General features: G+C 35.3%; 1 protein-coding gene across 5 annotated transcripts in view; it reads left to right on the top strand.

Moving 5' to 3' along the window:
- CNKSR2 (connector enhancer of kinase suppressor of Ras 2) overlaps window positions 1-18152 on the top strand; it is a 278839-nt gene that overhangs the window by 65762 nt on the left and 194925 nt on the right. For all 5 annotated transcript variants that reach the window (XM_025857698.2, XM_025857697.2, XM_025857700.2 and 2 more), the window contains exon 3: window positions 12993-13195. In XM_025857698.2, coding sequence (XP_025713483.1) covers window positions 12993-13195 — 203 coding nt within the window. The remainder of the gene's footprint in view (window positions 1-12992; window positions 13196-18152) is intronic.

The following is an 18152-nucleotide window of genomic DNA, read 5'->3' as shown; positions in this document are numbered from 1 at the left end:
ACTTCTCCTTCTGCCTCTTCCCCTGCTTGTACTGTCTCTCACTCTCTCAGATGAATAAATAAAATCCTGGAAAAATAAAATAAAAAAAATAAACTTGACTGAAAGCACTTTCTAAAGAAGAGTACAATCTGAAACCAGATTGATTGAATATTACCTCCCATTTACACATCTCAGTCTTAACCTTGTCATTTCCTCCAAAAGACATTCTCTGATTATTCCCTCACCATTGGTGGAGGTTAGCCCCTTACTGTTATTCTTTTAACCCTCATCCCATTTTGTCATGACATATTTATAGGTGTATTTATCAGTTTAATGTCTGTTTCTTCTGCTAGACTGTAAGCTATGTGGGAAAAGTAACTGCTTATTAAATACCTAGTGTGTATCACAGATGCCTGACAATAATGGATGCTGAATAAATATTTTCTGAGAGTGGTATTGTAAGAGTCTTGACATGTTTTTCACATGATAGTTTGGGGATCTTCTTATTTCCCTATTCTGAGATCAGAGAAATCAGCTTAGATTAGAACATGCACTTGCACTCTATCCCTTATCATAATTAAATCACAGAAATCATGCCTGATATAAGAGATAATACTCAAGGTAAGGTAGGCGTCCTCAGTGTTTTTGCATACTGGTCTCCAAATCTGAGTCAGTGTGGCCGTGAAGGTGCAACAGAAGTGGCTTGGAGATGGGGGCATGATCTAGCAGTCCTCTATTTGCCACATTTTTTTTAAGAGAGGAGAGAGTAGGGAGGGGCAGAGGGAGAGAGAGAATCGTAAGCAGACTCCAAGCCCAGCACGGATCCTGATGCGGGGCTCTATCTCACAACCCTGAGATCAGGACCTGAGCTGAAATCAAGAGTTGAATGCTTAACCCACTGAGCCACCCAGGTGCCCCTATTTGCCACATGTTTTATAACAGTAAATAGTTGGGTGTGTCAGAGTTTGAAGTTCAGGATGTTATGTCTCATAAGCAGGACTCTTCAGAGATAAACCACTTAAGTGCTGGACTTCGAGCTGTCAGTTTGAAGAAGGAAATAAGATTAATGATTACAGTGCTCCCTACAAATATTCTGAACCTCCAGGCTTTGGAGCTTGGCACATGAACAATCTCTGCTGACCTTAACTTAGAAAGATGGCATGCGAGATAGATGTCTAGACCATTTCAGTGTTCTCACATAGAGCTGTGTAAGTCTCTTCATATGCTGAGTTTTAATTCCTCTACAGTTCTTGGTTTAAGCACCATAGTGTTGCATCGTTTTCTTTGGAAAAATACACATTAAATTCATTCTTTCTGTGTTTATTCAGCAATAAATTGGTCACATTCCCCAAAGAGGCCAAATATTAAATTTCCCTTCTACCACTTCCTAATGACTATACATCAGCAAGTTAGAAGTGCAGATACCTTCCATTTTATGCAATGCATATTTTCCAGTGAATATCAAGTGAATTTCTGAGCAATGAATTCTGATTTACTTCTACATACCATTATAAAATTAGGAGGTGAGATCCTTCATCAGCAAGCTGAGTTGACTAGACCAGGAGGTGTGCTGTTGGGAATGGGGGATTGTGTATTATCTCTTTGAAACTTTAATATCTATAGTGGCTTTCTACTTTTTTTCCCCTACATCTACTGTGTTTATTTCTTCTTTTAACAATTATATATTCATGCTCAAACAGTGATACAACAGGAATTACAAAGATTAAAAAGGCATAGTCTGTGCTCTTAAGATGTATACAGTCCAGTAAAGAAGACAATAGTCATTAAAAGATTATACAGATTTAAAGCAAATCTCAGGGGAGTGCAGAAGGAAATGATGAACACTACTGCGGGGATCCGGGAAGTGTAGGCGGGATTTGCATTGGGACTTGCAGGGTGAGTAGATGTTTGCCAGACAAAAAGTTGGGGAAAAGTTATCTAGGCAGAAGAAATATCATGTGTAAAGACAGAATTGTGAAAGAATAGGAAGTGTTCAGAGAAAAATGATAATTTTGATTTGGCCGGTGCTCAGTGGGAAGTGATAAGAAGAAAGGCAACTTACGTTTTGTATCACATTATAATATTTTGCTTAGATTTTTTTTATGCTCTCTGCCCAGTGCTTAGCACATAAAGGATATTAAATTAATGTTATTTTGCTGAATGAAGTTCTCTGCTTTTTCCCAGAGAACTGTAATTTTTTCCTCTTCCTCTGACTCTGAATTTTCTGTTCCTAGTATAAGGAAGAAGAAGAAAAACTATCAAATTCCTCTGTTTCTTTCAAGCTATGGAATATTTTCATCTGCCTTATTTTAAAGTTAGTCCTCATGGGGAATAAATGTTATGGCAGTTGATGAAAATCAAAGGTTTATTTAGTAACTTGTTCATTCATATGACATATATTTATTTAAGAACCTACTATATTGTTTGTACCATGTTATTCTAGAAAGAAGTAAGCTGTTCGTGATTTGGAGGTGTGTTAACTCTTTCCTGCTGTTACTCTATCATTTAGTATGCTTCAATAGAGAGTACAGTATATTAACTGAAATAGTAAAGCATAAATAAAATATCAATGTATAGCCCATAATTTATGCTCCGACAATACAACTTGTTATTGGGAAGTATAAGTGAATCATTTATGACAGGATAAGAACAGTTTTCATTTCATTCTTCATGTACTTTTCATATAATAGGTATTTTGCATGAAAATTTAGATGTCTGCAATTGCTAGGATTTGTTTCTTTGCAACATAATTGCTTGGTTCATTCATCTCAAAATAATTCATTTCTAAAAAATATTCATTAAAGCAGTCCTTTTACGACTCATATTTATAAAGCAAAGTATTATAAAACCTAAACACCTGCTACATGATGCAATCAAATTAAGAGCTCTGAATAAAATAGCATTGATATTGTAAAATATGTGGTGCCAATATGAATATTTTGTTAAGTGTTTAGAGAATTCACCACTAGTGAGGAAACCGCCAACTTGATCTTCTAAAATGTTAAGTGTAGCCTTCATTTCTTTCTTGTGCTTTTGCATGCATATAATTAAAACAGAAGAACAGTAAGAACATAGCACCAATTATTTAAGAATAGACTGGCTATATTGAATCAGTGTAGCCACAGCTGGTTCCTGGCAGACATATATGTAAACAAATATGTAACATATAGGACAAAGAAAATAGCTAACTACATTTCATGTCTAAGCTTTTGTTTTCTTGATGCAGTTCTTTCCAAATCAGTAGTAATGCATATTTGTCCCATGCATATCCAGTACAAAGCAATTCTGTAATGAATAAATCTGCACTTTTTAAAAGCTGAGGGAATAGGTAGGAGAGGAAGATGGTGGCAGAGTAGGAGGACCCTAGACTCATCCCACAAACACAACTAGATAACTACTCAATCATCCTAAATACCCCCCAGAAATCGACCAAAACGGGTACAGAACAAGCTCCATAACTAAAGGGAGAAAAGAGCCCACATCAAAGAATGTAAGAAGTATGAAGACATGGTTTAGGGGAGAAGCAGATCAGGGTGCTGCAGAGGGGAGGGAGCCACAGTCCTGGAGAAGGGCTACAGAGAGAGGAGCACACAAGGAAAACATTTTCCCAAAGCCATTGGCTTGGAAAACGAGAGGGGCTGAATTTTGTGAGGTCTTGCAACCAGCAGGGCCTAGAGTTTTAAAGATCAGCTGGCTTGGCTGGAATGGAGCCCTGAGGACACTGCACTACTCCTGAGGCGAAGGCAGGCAAACAACCTGGGGGAAGACAGCCTGGAATTAGCAATTTGAAGAATGCCTAGGGCCGACAGGGAAGAAATTATTCATTCAGAGTACATCTCTAAGAGGTACCTTTCACAGAGACATCTCTCTTCCTAGGAGCAAAGGAGCTGGCTAGTGCCATTTCCCTCCCCCACCTCTCAGCAGGGACAACTGGCTGCCTAAGTTGCTTACACCAAGCCCCACCCACCACACTCTGGCAGGACTGCCCTTCTCAGTCAAGTTTGCCTCAGTCCCAGAGCAGTGGGACCATCCCACAGAAGACCAGCACAAAGCCCTACCCACACCACATCTCCAGACCAGAGAGTCCTGTGGGGCCTCAGTTCTGGTGGAGCTGGTGTCAGGTCTCATTTGACAAGCAGACCAGGGCACACCTAGTTAAAACTCTCCATATTCAGGCCAGGGACTAAACACTGCCCATAGCAGGCAAGGAGAGCCCCTGCAGATGACTGGCCTGAAGGATGGAACAGCCAGAACACAACAGCAGAGCACATGAAGCACACACCAGAGACACTCCCTGAAGCACCAGGCCCGGGGCATTACATGACCTCTTCTTCTCAAGGCCATTACTTTCAGGGGCAGGAGATATAACTGGCTTTTCTAACACAGAGAAGGCAGAGACTTAGACAGAATGCTAAGATGGAGGGATTTATCCCAAGTGAAAGAAGAAGATAAGGCCATGGCCAGAGATCTAAGCAAAACTGATAAAAGTAACATACCTGATGGAGAATTTAAAGCAACAATCCTAAGGATACTCACTGGGCTTGAGGAAAGAATAGAAAATGTCAGTGAGACCCTTACCACAGAGATAAAAGAGTTAAAAAAGAATCAGAGATGAAGAATGCTATAAACAAGATCGGAAACAGGCTTGATGCAATAAACAGGCTGGAAAAGCAGAGGAATGAGTTAGTGATTTAGAAGACAAAATAATAGGAAGTAATGAAGCTGAACAAAAAAGAGAAGGATCATGCAACACAAGAATAGACTTAGGGAATCAGTGATTCCATCAAACATAATATCATTTGTATTATGATATGAGAGTCCCAGAAGATGAAGAGAGAAAAAGGGGCAGAAAACTTTCTTGAAGAAATAATAACTGAAGTTTTCAGCTGGGTAAGGAAAATGGACATCCATATCCAGGAGTCACAAAAAACTCTCATCAGAATCAACAAAAACAGGCCAACACCAAGACATATTGTAATTAAATTTGCAAAATATACTGATAAAGAAAAAGTCTTAAAAGCAGCAAGATAAAAGAAGTCCCTAACTTACAAAGGAAGGACTCATATGGGTAGGTGGAGATTTCTCAACAGAAACATGGGATGCCAGAAGACAATGGCAGGATATATTCAAAGTGCTGAATGGGAAAAATCTGCAGCCAAGAATACTCTATCAGCAAGGCTATCACTCAGAGAAGAAGGAGAGATTGAGTTTCCCAGACAAACAAAAACTGAAGGAGTTCATGACCACTAAACCAGCTCTGCAAGAAATATTAGGGGGGACTCTTTGAGTGGAAAAGAGAGACCAAAAATGACAAAGACAAGAAAGGATCAGAAGAAATCTCCAGACACAACAACAAAACAAGTAATAATATGGCACTAAATAGATATATATCAGTAATTACTTTGAATGTAAATGAACTAAATGCTCCAATCAAAATACATAGGGTGTCAGAATGGATAAAAAAATCAAGACCTATCTATATGCTGCCTCTAAGAGACTCATTTTAGACCTAAAGACATCTGCAGATTGAAAGTGAGGAGATGCAGAAATAATTATCATGCAAATGGATATCAAAAGAATGCCAGAGTAGCAATACTTATATCGAACAAACTAGACTTTAAAACAAAGACTGTAAAAAGAGACATTGAAGAACACTATATAATCATAAAGGGAACAATCCAACAAAAAGATATAAAAACTTTAATTATTTATGCTCCTGAATGGGAGCACCCACATATATAAGACAATAACAAATATAAAGGAACTAGTTGATATAACACAATAATAGTAGTGGACATTAGCATCCCACTTATATCAATGGACAAATCATCTAAACAGAAAATAAGCAAGGAAACAAAGGATTTGAATGAAGAACCGGACCAGATGGACTTAACAGATATATTTAGAACATTCCATCCTAAAACAGCAGAATACACATTCTTTTCAAGTGTACATGGAATATTCTCCAGGATAGATCACACATTAGACCACAAAACAAGCCTCAGCAAGTTCAAAGAGACTGAAATCATACCATGCACCTTTTCTGACCACAACACTGTGAAGCTAGAAGTCAACCACAAGAAAAAAATTTAGAAATACAAATACATGGAGGTTAAACAATGTGCTGCTAAACAATGAATGAGTCAGCCAGGAAATCAAAGAAGAAATTTAAAAATACATGGAAAGAAATGAAAATGAAAACACAATGGTCCAAAACCTTTGAGATGCAGCAAACTGGTCCTAATAGGGAAGTATATAGCAATACAGGCCTACCTCAAAGCACGAAAAATCACAAACAACCTAACCTTACACATAAGTAGCTAGAAAAAGAACAACAAATGAAGGCTAAAGCCAGCAGAAGAAAGGAAATAATAAAATTTAGAGGAGAAATAAATGATATAGAAACTAAGAAAATGGTAGAACAGATCATTGAACCTGGAGCTGGTTCATTGAAAGAATTATTAAGTTGATAAACCTCTAGCCAGACTTACCAAGAAGAAAAGAGAAAGCACCCAAATAAATAAAATCACAAATGAGAGGGGCGAAATAACAATAGCCGCCACAGAAATACAATTATTAAGAGAATATTATGAAAAATTATATGCCAATACATTGGACAACCTGGTAGAAATGGATAAATTCTTAGAAACATATAAAGTACCAATACTGAAACAGGAAGAAATAGAAAACTTGAAGAGGCCGATAACCAGAAAGGGATTGAATCGCTACTCAGAAATCTCCCAACAAAAAAAAGTCCAGGGCCAGATGGCTTCACAGGGGAATTCTACCACTTAAAGAAAAGTTAATACCTATTCTTCTGAAACTATTCCAAAAAATAGAAAAGAAAAACTTCCAGATTCATTCTGTGAGGACAGCCTTACCTAATACCAAAACCAGATAAGGATTCCACTAAAAAAGAGAATTACCTCTGACGAACATAGATGCAAAAGTCCTCAACAAAATACTAGAAACCTGAATAAAACAATACATTAAAAAAATCATTCACCATGATCAAATGGGAGTTATTCCTGGGTTGCCAGGGTGGTCAAATATTCACAAATCAATCAATGTGATACATCACATTAATAGAAGAAAGGATAAGAACCAAATGATCATTTCAATAGATGCAGAAAAAGAATTTGACAAAGTACGATATCCATTCATGATAAAAATTCTCAACAAAGTAGATTTAGAGGGAACATACCTCAACATAATAAAGGCCATCTATGAAAAATCCATAGGTAACATCATCCTCAATAGGGAAAAACTGAGAGCTTTTCCTATTCAGTCAGAAACAAGACAGGGATGCCCACTCTCATCACTGTAATTTAACATAGTACTGGAAGTCCTAGCCACAGCAGTCAGGCAACATTAAGAAATAAAAGGCATCCAAATTGGCAAGGAAGAAGTCAAATTTTCACTTTTTGCCAGTGACATGATACTCTCTGTTGAAAACCCGAGAGACCCCCCCAAAAAACTGCTAGAACTGATAGAGGAATTCAGTAAAGTCACAGCGTACAAAATCAATGTATAGAAATCTGTTGCATTTATATACACCAATAATGAAGCAACAGAGAGAGAAATTAAGGAGTCTATCTCATTTACAATTGCACCAAAAACAATAAGATACTAGGAATAAAACTATCCAAAGAGGTAAAAGATCTGTACTCTGAAAATTGTAAAACACTCATGAAAGAAATTGAAGGTGACACAAATAGAAAGATATTCCATGCTCATGGATCAGAAGAACAAATATTGTTAAAATGTCTATACTACTCAAAGCAATCTACACATTTAATGCAATTCCTGTCAAAATACCATCAGCATTTTTCACAGAACTGGAACAAACAATCCTAAAATATGTATGGAACCAGAAAAGACCCTGAATAACCAGAGCTATCTTGAAAAAGAAAAGCAACGCTGGAGGCATCACAATTCCAGACTTTAAGTTATATTACAAAGCTGTAGTCATCAAGATTAGTACTGGCACAAAAACGGACATATAGATCAATGGAACAGAATAAAAAACCCGGAAGTAAACCCACAACTGTATGGTCTGTCAGTCTTAGATAAAGCAGGAAAAGAATATCCAATGGGAAAAAAGTCTCTTCAACAAATAGTTTTGGGAAAACTGAACAGCAACATGCAAAAGAACGAAACTGGACCACTCTCTTAGACCCTACACACAAATAAAATCAAAATGGATTAAACACCCAAATATGAGACCTGAAACCATAAAAAACCTAGAGGACAACATAGGTAGTAACCTCTTTGACATCAGCCATAGCAACTTCTTTAGAGGTATGTCTCCTGAGGTAAGGGAAAGAAAAGGAAAAATAAACTATTGAGATTTCAGCAAGATAAAAAGCTTCTGCACAGTAAAGGATACAATCAACAAAACTAAAAGAGGAATGAGGAATATAATTGCAATAATTGCAAATGACATATCTGACAAAGGGTTAGTATCCAAAATACATAAAGAACTTACAAAACTCAACACTCAAAAAACAAATAATCCAATTAAAAAATGGGCAGAAGACATGAAGAGACATTTTTCCGAAGAAGACATCCAGATGGCCAACAGACACATGAAAAAATGCTCAACATCACTGATCATCAGGGAAATGCAAATCAAAACTACAATGAGATACCACCTCACACCTGTCAGAATGGCAAAAATCGATGACACAGGAAACAAGAGGTGTTGGCAAGGATGTGGAGAAAAGGGAAACCTGCACTGTTGGTGGGAATGCAAACTGGGCAGCCACTCTGGAAAACAGTGTAAAGGTTCCTCAATAAGTTAAAAATAGAGAACTACTCTATGATCCAGCAATCGCATTACTAGGTATTTACCCAAAGAATACAAAAATACTAATTCAAAGGGATTCGTGCACCCTGATGTTTAGATCAGCATTATCTAAATAGCCAAATGATGGAAAGAGCCCAGTTGTCCATCGACTGGTGAATGGATATAGAAGTGCTGTGTATATACAATGAAATATTAACTCAGCCATCAAGAAGAATGGAATCAAGAGACTCTTAACTAGAGGAAACAAACTGAGGGTTGCTGGAGGGGAGGTGGGGGAGGTTGGGGAAATTGGGTGATGGGCATTAAGGAGGGCATGATGATGTGGTAAGCACTGGGTGTTATATGCAACTGATGAATTATTACATTCTACATCTGAAACTATGTGTGTACGATATATTGTCTAATTGAATTTAAATAAAAATAAAAATAAGGAAAAGAATGAAATCTTGCCATTCCCAACTATGTGGATGAACTAGAGTGTATTATGCTAAGTGGAATGAATCAGAGAAAGAAAAATACCATATGATTTCACTCATATGTGGAATTTAAGAAGCAAAACAATCAAAGGGATAAAAATTAGAGAGAGGGGAGACAAACCAAAAAAGACTCTTAACTGTAGAGAACAAACTGATGGTTACCAGAGGGGTGGTGGGTGGGAGGATGGGTGAAAATAGGTGGTGGGGATTAAGGAGTGCACTTGTGATGAGCACAGAGTGATGTATGGAGATGTTGAATCACTATACTATATGCCTGAAACTAATATAACACTGTATGTTAACTAACTGGAATTTAAATAAGAACTTTTAAAAAATAAAATTTGAGTCAGTACTTATTGTCTGCATACTTCTGGACCAAAGCAAAGGGGTGCATCATTCACTTGTCACTTCTTGATGTAGTAGGCACAGGAGCATGATTTACTGGTGACTTTAGTGAGACACAGCACACCATCTGCTTTCATGAAGGAAATAAGAAGATCTATGTGTTGTCAGTAACTGATTTTGAGCTACTTAGAATTGAGAACTTTGATGATAAAAATTAACTTGAGATTAACTAATCTATCCCTTGTGTTAAAATAGTACTACACAGACACTTGTATACAGACGAGCTTCTAACCTATTTTTATAATCTTACAGAATTTTTTTTCTTTTTATTAAGTTAAGCCCCAACTTGGGGCTTGAACTCAAAACCCTGAGATCAAGACCTGACCTGAGATCGAGAGTTGGACACTTAACTGACTGAGCCACCCAGGCACCCCATGGTCTTAGAAAATTTTCTTAAAAATGCTTTTGAGTTATTGGTTTAACTAGTTTTATTTTATTTATTTTTATTGGTTTAACTAGAATTAGTTTTAAGAATTTCCCTCTCCATCCTCTACTACATATCTTTTGTCTCTTCTTGCCCACTGCATTCCACTGTCCTCATTTTTCATCTCTGGTCCATGTAGGATATTTCTTTAGTAGGTTTCCAAGTTAGGAGAAGTTCTCTCAGGGTATCCTTCCAAAGGTTTTTTCCACAATATTTTTTTTATTCCCTAATTCTTGAGTTGTATTTTAAAAAATAATTTTAGTATTAACTTAAATTTTGAAGGCTTCAAAGTATTTTTACTTTGCCTTCTTATTTTTAAGATCTGTATTATTCTTTTTAAATTATTCTGACCTTTTCTAAGAAAATATTGAGATGCTAGTGTTATATATAAAGAGAAATTAGTGTTATATGGCAACTAATGGCTATAGAGTGAAAGTTATATTACAGGTTGATTGATTAGCTTCCTCTCTAATGAACTATTATCATTTGAGCTTCTCTAAGAAATTATTATGTTTATAAACAAGTCTTTCCTCATGAAAATCATTAATACACAAAAATTAAAAATGAGAATACTTTTAAGATTTTGGATTTCTGATCTCCAAAGTATGAGAAAAAATTTCTGTTGTTTCAAGCCAAATTAAAAAATAAGTTGATATAATTATAAATTGTTCTTATCTAGTCATTAGAGAATATCTTTAATAAACTTATAAAAAGATTTCCTTCTTTTTTTTAAGATTTTATTTATTTATTTGACAGAGAGAGAGAGGCACAGCAAGAGAGGGAACACAAGCAAGGGGAGTGGGAGAGGGAGAAGCAGGCTTTCCACGGAGCAGGGAGCCCGATGCGGGGCTCGATCCCAGGACCCTGGGACCATGACCTGAGCTGAAGGCAGAGGCAGATACTTAACGACTGAGCCACCCAGGCACCTCAAAGGGATTTCCTTCTTAATATACTGACAAGCTGGATAAAATTTCCCAAATGTTTCACAGATAATCCATGCTCAGATGCAAGAGAATCTGAATAGAATGTTGTTTTATTTGTGCAAACAAAACGTTTTGACTTAAGAGAATATTGCCATTCAAATTTAGTAGTGAATATTTAATAACTATGTTTTTTTAAAAAAAGAGATCCATGGCTCCAAAAGGAATGTTCTTTAATAAAAAATATAAATTTTTAGCAAAGAACATTCAGACTTTTATCACTAAAAGACCTTCAATGGTAACATACATAACTTTGGTATTTATTTATATATACTTGGTTTTCAATGTTTATGTGTCCAAATCCTCCTCTAGTCCTTTTTTTTTCTCCTCCAAGTTTCTTTTCTTAAATTACCGTAGAAGAAATAAACTTAAATTTCATATAGTTACCCAGTGGTTGTTGACTTAATACAGCTAAATATATTGTGCCATTTGCTTCCCTTTTTCATACCCCTAGTATTTTATCTACCATTTTGCTTAAATATCCCCTCACATATGGCCTTGTGACTTGTAGTCCCATTCTGAACTGTCTACTCTAAGCTCTGTAAGCACAGAGAAAATCTCCCTGTGCTTCATTGTCCTCAACTGTAAAAGAAAGATAAATCAATCTTAGAATTCATTTGGGCTTCAGAAACTATCTAAAATTCTTTGGGTTTTATGATTTTTCTATAAGGTAATAATACTTTTAATTTTACACATGACGATAACATACATGCTGCTAAGTAGTTTGATGAAAGTCATCTTTTGAGCAGGTTAACCAGCCTTTCTTGGAGGTGTTTTACAACTCACAATTAGCTCTTTTAAAATTTAATTGTAACTTATGAAATCTGTCCCTAAAGTTTATTTGTGGAGATCTTAGAGTGTTTTGTATTGAATGTGTTTTTCTTAAAAAAAGCTATTTATATTGATTCACATAACTTCTTTCTACATTAATTTATAGACACAATATTTAAGGTTAAACAGTAAATATTACTGCAAATTCAAAAATGAGACCAAGGAAATATAAGAAAACAAACTTAGCAAAAAGTCAGTATGATTGTTTTCCATGTGCTTCATAATTGGCTGTGAGCTAGTGCAGCCATGACAAAAAATAAAAATAAGTTCAGTTTCATAATTTGTATTATAAAAAGGAAAAAGTGTATTGGTTCCACTGAGTAATTAGAGTTTTTTTCTGGTACCATATAGAAGTTCTTATGTGAGTCATTATGGAGAGGACACAGAATAAAGCTATATTGCATATGATTTGTTTCTTTTTCGTTTTATCGTTAGCTTGTGCTTTCTTTGCTCACTTTGGGAAAGCAGAATTTTTCATAGCATCTACATTCATGACTATGCATATGCTAATAGAATAGATACTAAAAAATAATTACTGGGGTGCCTCAGTAGCTCAGTCGGTTAACTGTGTGCCTTCAGCTGGGGTCATGATCCCAATTGGAGTCCTGGGATTGAGCCTCCGTGTCAGGCTCCCTGGAGCCTGCTTCTCCCTCTCCCTCTGCCCCACCCCTAGCTCACGTTTGCGTGCACCCTATCTCTCTCAAATAAATAAAATCTTTTAATAAAAAAATAATTACTGATAAAAATGGTTTTCACAAGTAAATGAACTTAAGTTTGGGTTTAAAAAAACACTTATGAGTCCTAATAATCTTTCTTTCTTGCATGGCATATTTCCAAGATATAATGCCCTCATCTTTTCATGTTCATATTAGCATTTAACACATTTTATTGTAATTTGTTTATCTTACATTTGCCCAGATCCTCACTTGACTGTGGGTTCTGCTAGGCCAGGAATCCTATCTTAGTCATTTGTAACTCTTAATACTAATTCTGTTGCCTGTACATAGTAACATACTTAGTAAATATTTTAGTTAATGAATATAATATTGACTTCAAGTATATTTGTTTTCTCTCTTTTTATAATTCAGAATTATGGCTTGGAAACAGAAAATCTAAAAACCCTTTCTCACAAGCTGAATGCATCTGCCAAAAATCTACAGAATTTTATAACAGGAAGGAGAAGGAGTGGCCATTATGATGGGAGAACCAGCCGAAAATTGCCAAATGACTTTCTCACTTCAGTTGTGGATCTGATAGGAGCAGCCAAGAGTCTGCTTGCCTGGTTGGACAGGTAAAATCTTCCACATGTTTCATAAGTAATCCTCCTCGACACTATCTTGAATATAACAGTATTTCATGTGTTCTTGTGAAAGAATTGGACAGGTAGAGGAATATCAAGTTACAAATGTCTAATTATGATTCATCACAATATAGGGGTATCATCAAATAGACATGAATCATTTGTAAATTTTTATATCTAAGTAGCCAATTAATAATTAGTCCCTGACAATTTCAGAATACCTTAACTGCTTTACAAGCAAAGTCATTTTTGGCTGTCATAACAAGATTGATAGTACTGTTTTATCTCCTAATTTTCTTTATTCATTGTATTAATTGGTCATATTTAAGGGTGTGAGCATTAGGATTCTATTTAGTTTTAAATGGGTAATTAGACACTGACACTTTAATAGTATGCAGTGCATGTCTCCTTACCTTGCTAAATTCATTCTTTATTATTACTCACATTGCACAATCTTGAATATCATACACATATTTTTAGATTTTTTCTAGTTAATTTTCATTTGTCTAGGAACACATAAAATAACAAAAGTTTTTATGATATAAAATGAAAAAAATATTAAAATATGTGATTAAACATTGTAATGGTAAAACAAATTACAATTGTTTTTAAAAATTAAGCTCTTTACTTTCATTTTTAGAATATTTTTGTAAGGGATATGTACTATGTTATGGTGGTTAAATAACCAAATTTTAGAATACATTTTATTCTCATAAGAAACTCTGGTAATATACAATTTTACCAGAATTCTTTCTTGAGTAAATGTCAGTGGGATATACATTATATATAATATTTTGGCTTTTTAAAAATCTGAGGCCTTAAATAAAAATAAAATATTTGTATTTTTAAGGTAAAAGTTAAGATAATTTAACTTTATATTATCTAAATTTATATATATTAATAATAACATAATATGATGATACTAAATCCAAATCTTAATACTAAGCCCTGGGTTATTAGCTTTTTGATAATTAATTGGTGGACAGCATATTTCTTTTGCATTATGACATTTTTAAAATTTAATTCTAATTGTCTAAACTATTTTTATCAATTGTTTAAAGAAGTTGCACTTTAAATATATAAATTCTGCAAGTTTCATAATGGTCAATAAGTAAAATATATTTAAAATATGGCTTAGTCCTTAAGTAATGTAATATATTTGTTTCAGAAGGCTTCTCAGTAATTATAAAGCTTAAAGAACACATACTCCATTTTTGTTTATCCTCTTACACTATGACCTGCTCTATAATTGTGAATTTGCTCGACCTCAATAATTGTATTTAGTAAATTTCATTTTATGTTCTTTTTACACTAGTACTTGTCAAATAAATGAATAATAGAATGTTTTTACTTTTTAGTGGCAGATACGGCTTTTTACAAAATCATATAAATAGCTTCTAGAACACTATGATAGTTTCTGACATTTTATTGTATTACATAATTTTTTATGGTGACTTTTTTTATCATCTAAGAAGATGCTTTTAGTTAAGTGTCAGTTCACCTACAAACACATATGAGTGTACACACACATACAAAAACATATACAAATACCCACATAACAATCCATGAAGTCAATCAATGGTGTTTTGTGTTTGTTTCATAGGAAGAGAAAATGTGATAAAAAGCCTGAAGGAAATAATTTAAATCATCTGTTTGGCTTCCATTGCTGCACAGGTTTTCACAATGCTTATTTTGTATTCCATCATACCATGGTGATTGATTAAATCAAAGGCCATTTAATATTTTGACCATAAAAATGAAATATGTACTTAGAAGGAAACAAAAAGACAACTTTGTGATAACTTTAAAATCATCTGCTGAAACTGTAAATTGAAAAAAGAAACTGAAGTTTATATTTTGAAGATCTTTCACAGAAAAGTTCACCTCCAGGCTGGCTTGCCTATAATTATGATACTTTAGCAAGTTTAAGTTTTAAAAAAAGGAAAGAAGGAGAAAAGAATTTTCTTACATGCAAAGCATTTGGACTTATGCCAAAGGCCTTCGGAACCTGTTTAGTAGGGTCATTGTGTTTAGGCCTGTGGATCTTGATGATTACTAGGGCTGCAGTGTTGGGAAAAATTAAAGAAGGGTAAGGATGGAAGAAGGAAAACTAACTTAAGAGGCTATTTTAGGAATTAATCATGCTGCTGGTACTGTTGATGATTTTGATGCTAATACCTCCAGCCATACTCATTTAATCAAAGCAAACCTAGGAGTGTTGTCTTCATTTTGCAGATAGGAAAACTAGCACTTACAGAGGTTAAATTCAAAACCAAATGGTAAGTAAACGGTGGAACTATGATTCAGCCCAGGCATCAGACAACAGAGTTGATCCTGCTATTTACTGAGGTTTTTAATTAGAGGAGTGGAAGTGAGAATAGAAGAATGTTAGAGATATTTATGCAGATAAATAAGATTCTGGGACAGGTAAGATCTATAGACTACAGGAAGCATCTAGGTATTTGACTTGGCTGGCTCAGTGGATGGTTATTGCCATTATCAAAACAGGAACAAGTTACGGTGGAAGATGAATGTTGAGTTGAGTGTGAGGCATGATAAATTGTGAAAAGGTCTTTAGAGTATTGCTGCTCAGAAAAAATATGTGATCAAATAGAGATTTGGGAATAGTTAAAATATAGGTGATAAAGTCATGGATGTATTAATATGGTGGTCTAAGGAGAGTTTTAGAATGGATTCCTTTTATTCTGCTGTTTGTCTTCTGTACCACTTATAGCTTTCTAACACTATATCATTTACTTATGTATTATTTTTTTGTCTGATTATATGATGTATGCTTCAAGAGAGCAGGGATATTCATCTGATTTGTTCACTGCTGTCACAATTATCGAGAAGAGTTCCTGGCCTATAGTGGGTGCCCAATAAGTATTTTTGAGTAAATGAAGAGAACTGAGATAAGGAGTGAGCTCTGTGAACCACCAACAACTGAAGGATGAGTAGGAGTGCCGCTCGTGGAAAAACAATGAGAAGGCATGACCAAAGAGGTAGGAGAGAATTAGATGAGAGTGGTGTCATGGAAGCAAAGGTAGTAAAGAGGTTTTTGTTTGTTTGTTTGTGGGTTGTTGGTTTTTTGTGGTTTTTTTGAGATTTCAGTATTGTTTTATTTTTTCCAACTTTATTGAGCTGTAATTGACAAGTAACTATGTAAGTTTAAGGTGTACAGCATGATGATTTGATACACGTATATATTGTGAAATGATTACCACAGTAAGGTTAGCTAATACATCCATCACCTCATATAATTACCATTTTTTCTGAGTGGCAAGAACATTTAAGACGAGAGTAAAGAGTTGTAGGGGGAAAAGGAAGTAGTGAGTAGGATCAAATGCTGCTGAGTGATTAGGTAGGTTGAGGACTGAAAGTGTGTAGTGAATGAGGGAATCAGGATATATGTGACCGTACTAGCAACAGTTTAGTGCTTTTATTTAGAAGTCATGAAAACTGGAATGCATGAGTTGGTTATGAATTAAAGGTTAAGTGACAATTCTTCTTTGAAGAAATTTTTCTCTGAAATTGTTTGTAGTTCAGAATAGTTTCTGTAATGTTAACTTCCCTTTTTCATAGATTCTTAATCTTTTAGTGGTGATAGGAAAGAAGAGAGGTTAATGATGAATACTACTTCTATATTTGGGAGTTTAACTTTGCTTCCTCCTCTGCCTGGATTATATGAATATCTTAACTGTTCCTTGGCTAATATAAATTTCAGAAGGTCCTGAAATCAATTTAATAGGACTTTTTCTGTAACTATGCAAGGTAAAATGTTTAGGCTGTTTGTTTTCCTGACAGTAACCCAGACTTTTATCAGAGCTTATTAGTGGGTGTGTATTTAAGTTATATTTTTATTCTTCTCAAAGGAAAAAAAAAGTGTTTTCTAGGTAGCGGCAAGAACACAAGACAACACTTCATATGTCCTCTTGTTTCATTGTGTCCTACAAGCTACACAGAAAACAAAACACATGAATCATTGTTAGAATAGCCAAAAGAGCAGTGTTCCCCATGGCCATTATTGTGAATCCTGGCCAAAATGCATCATGAAATACTGCAAAGGAGCAGAAGGCTGAGAAAGAGTTGAATTTCAGCTCTGCCTGTTAGTCCTGTGTAATCTTGAACCTTAACTTTTGTTTTTATTTTCTTTTTAGAATAGGATGTAGGGCGCCTGGGTGGCTCAGTCGTTAAGCGTCTGCCTTCGGCTCGGGTCATGATCCCAGGGTCCTGGGATCGAGTCCCACATCGGGCTCCCTGCTCCGCGGGAAGCCTGCTTCTCCCTCTCCCACTCCCCCTGCTTGTGTTCCTGCTCTCACTGTCTCTCTCTGTCAAATAAATAAATAAAATCTTTAAAAAAAAAAAAAAAGAATAAGATGTAAAACCTGCAGAATTTGAAGTTCTCTTCTAAGCACTAATACTCTATAATTAATTGACCATGTTCACCAAAGCCATATGAGGAATATATCCAACTTATTTCCTTCTAAATAATATCAAAGGATGAACTAACAAATGTTGTTAGTTACTTGTAGAATCATTATTTAACTCTCTACCTCTTCTCTAAATAAGTTTAGTTTTTTTAAGTTCTAGAACAAAACTAATCTCTTAATTTTTTAAATTTTATTATGTTAGTCACCATACAATACATCATTAGTTTTTGATGTGGTGATCCACGATCCATTGTTTGCATATAATACCCAGTGCTCCATGCAGAACGTGCCCTCCTTAATACCCGTCACTGGGCTAACCCATCCCCCCACCCCCCTCCCCTCTAGAACCCTCAGTTGGTTTCTCAGAGTCCATAGTCTCTCATGGTTCATCTCTCCCTCCGATTTCCCCACCTTCATTTTTCCCTTCCTTCTCCTAATGTCCTCCATGCTGTTCCTTATGTTCCACAACTAAGTGAAACCATATGATAACTGACTTTCTCTGCTTGACTTATTTCACT

The sequence above is a fragment of the Callorhinus ursinus genome, unplaced genomic scaffold, assembly GCF_003265705.2.
Source record: "Callorhinus ursinus isolate GAN/ISIS: 27379988/994484 unplaced genomic scaffold, GSC_fseal_2.0 scaffold16, whole genome shotgun sequence".
Lineage (NCBI taxonomy): Eukaryota > Metazoa > Chordata > Mammalia > Carnivora > Otariidae > Callorhinus > Callorhinus ursinus.
Note: the sequence above shows the minus strand (reverse complement) of the source record. Positions and strands in the feature narration are given on the sequence as shown.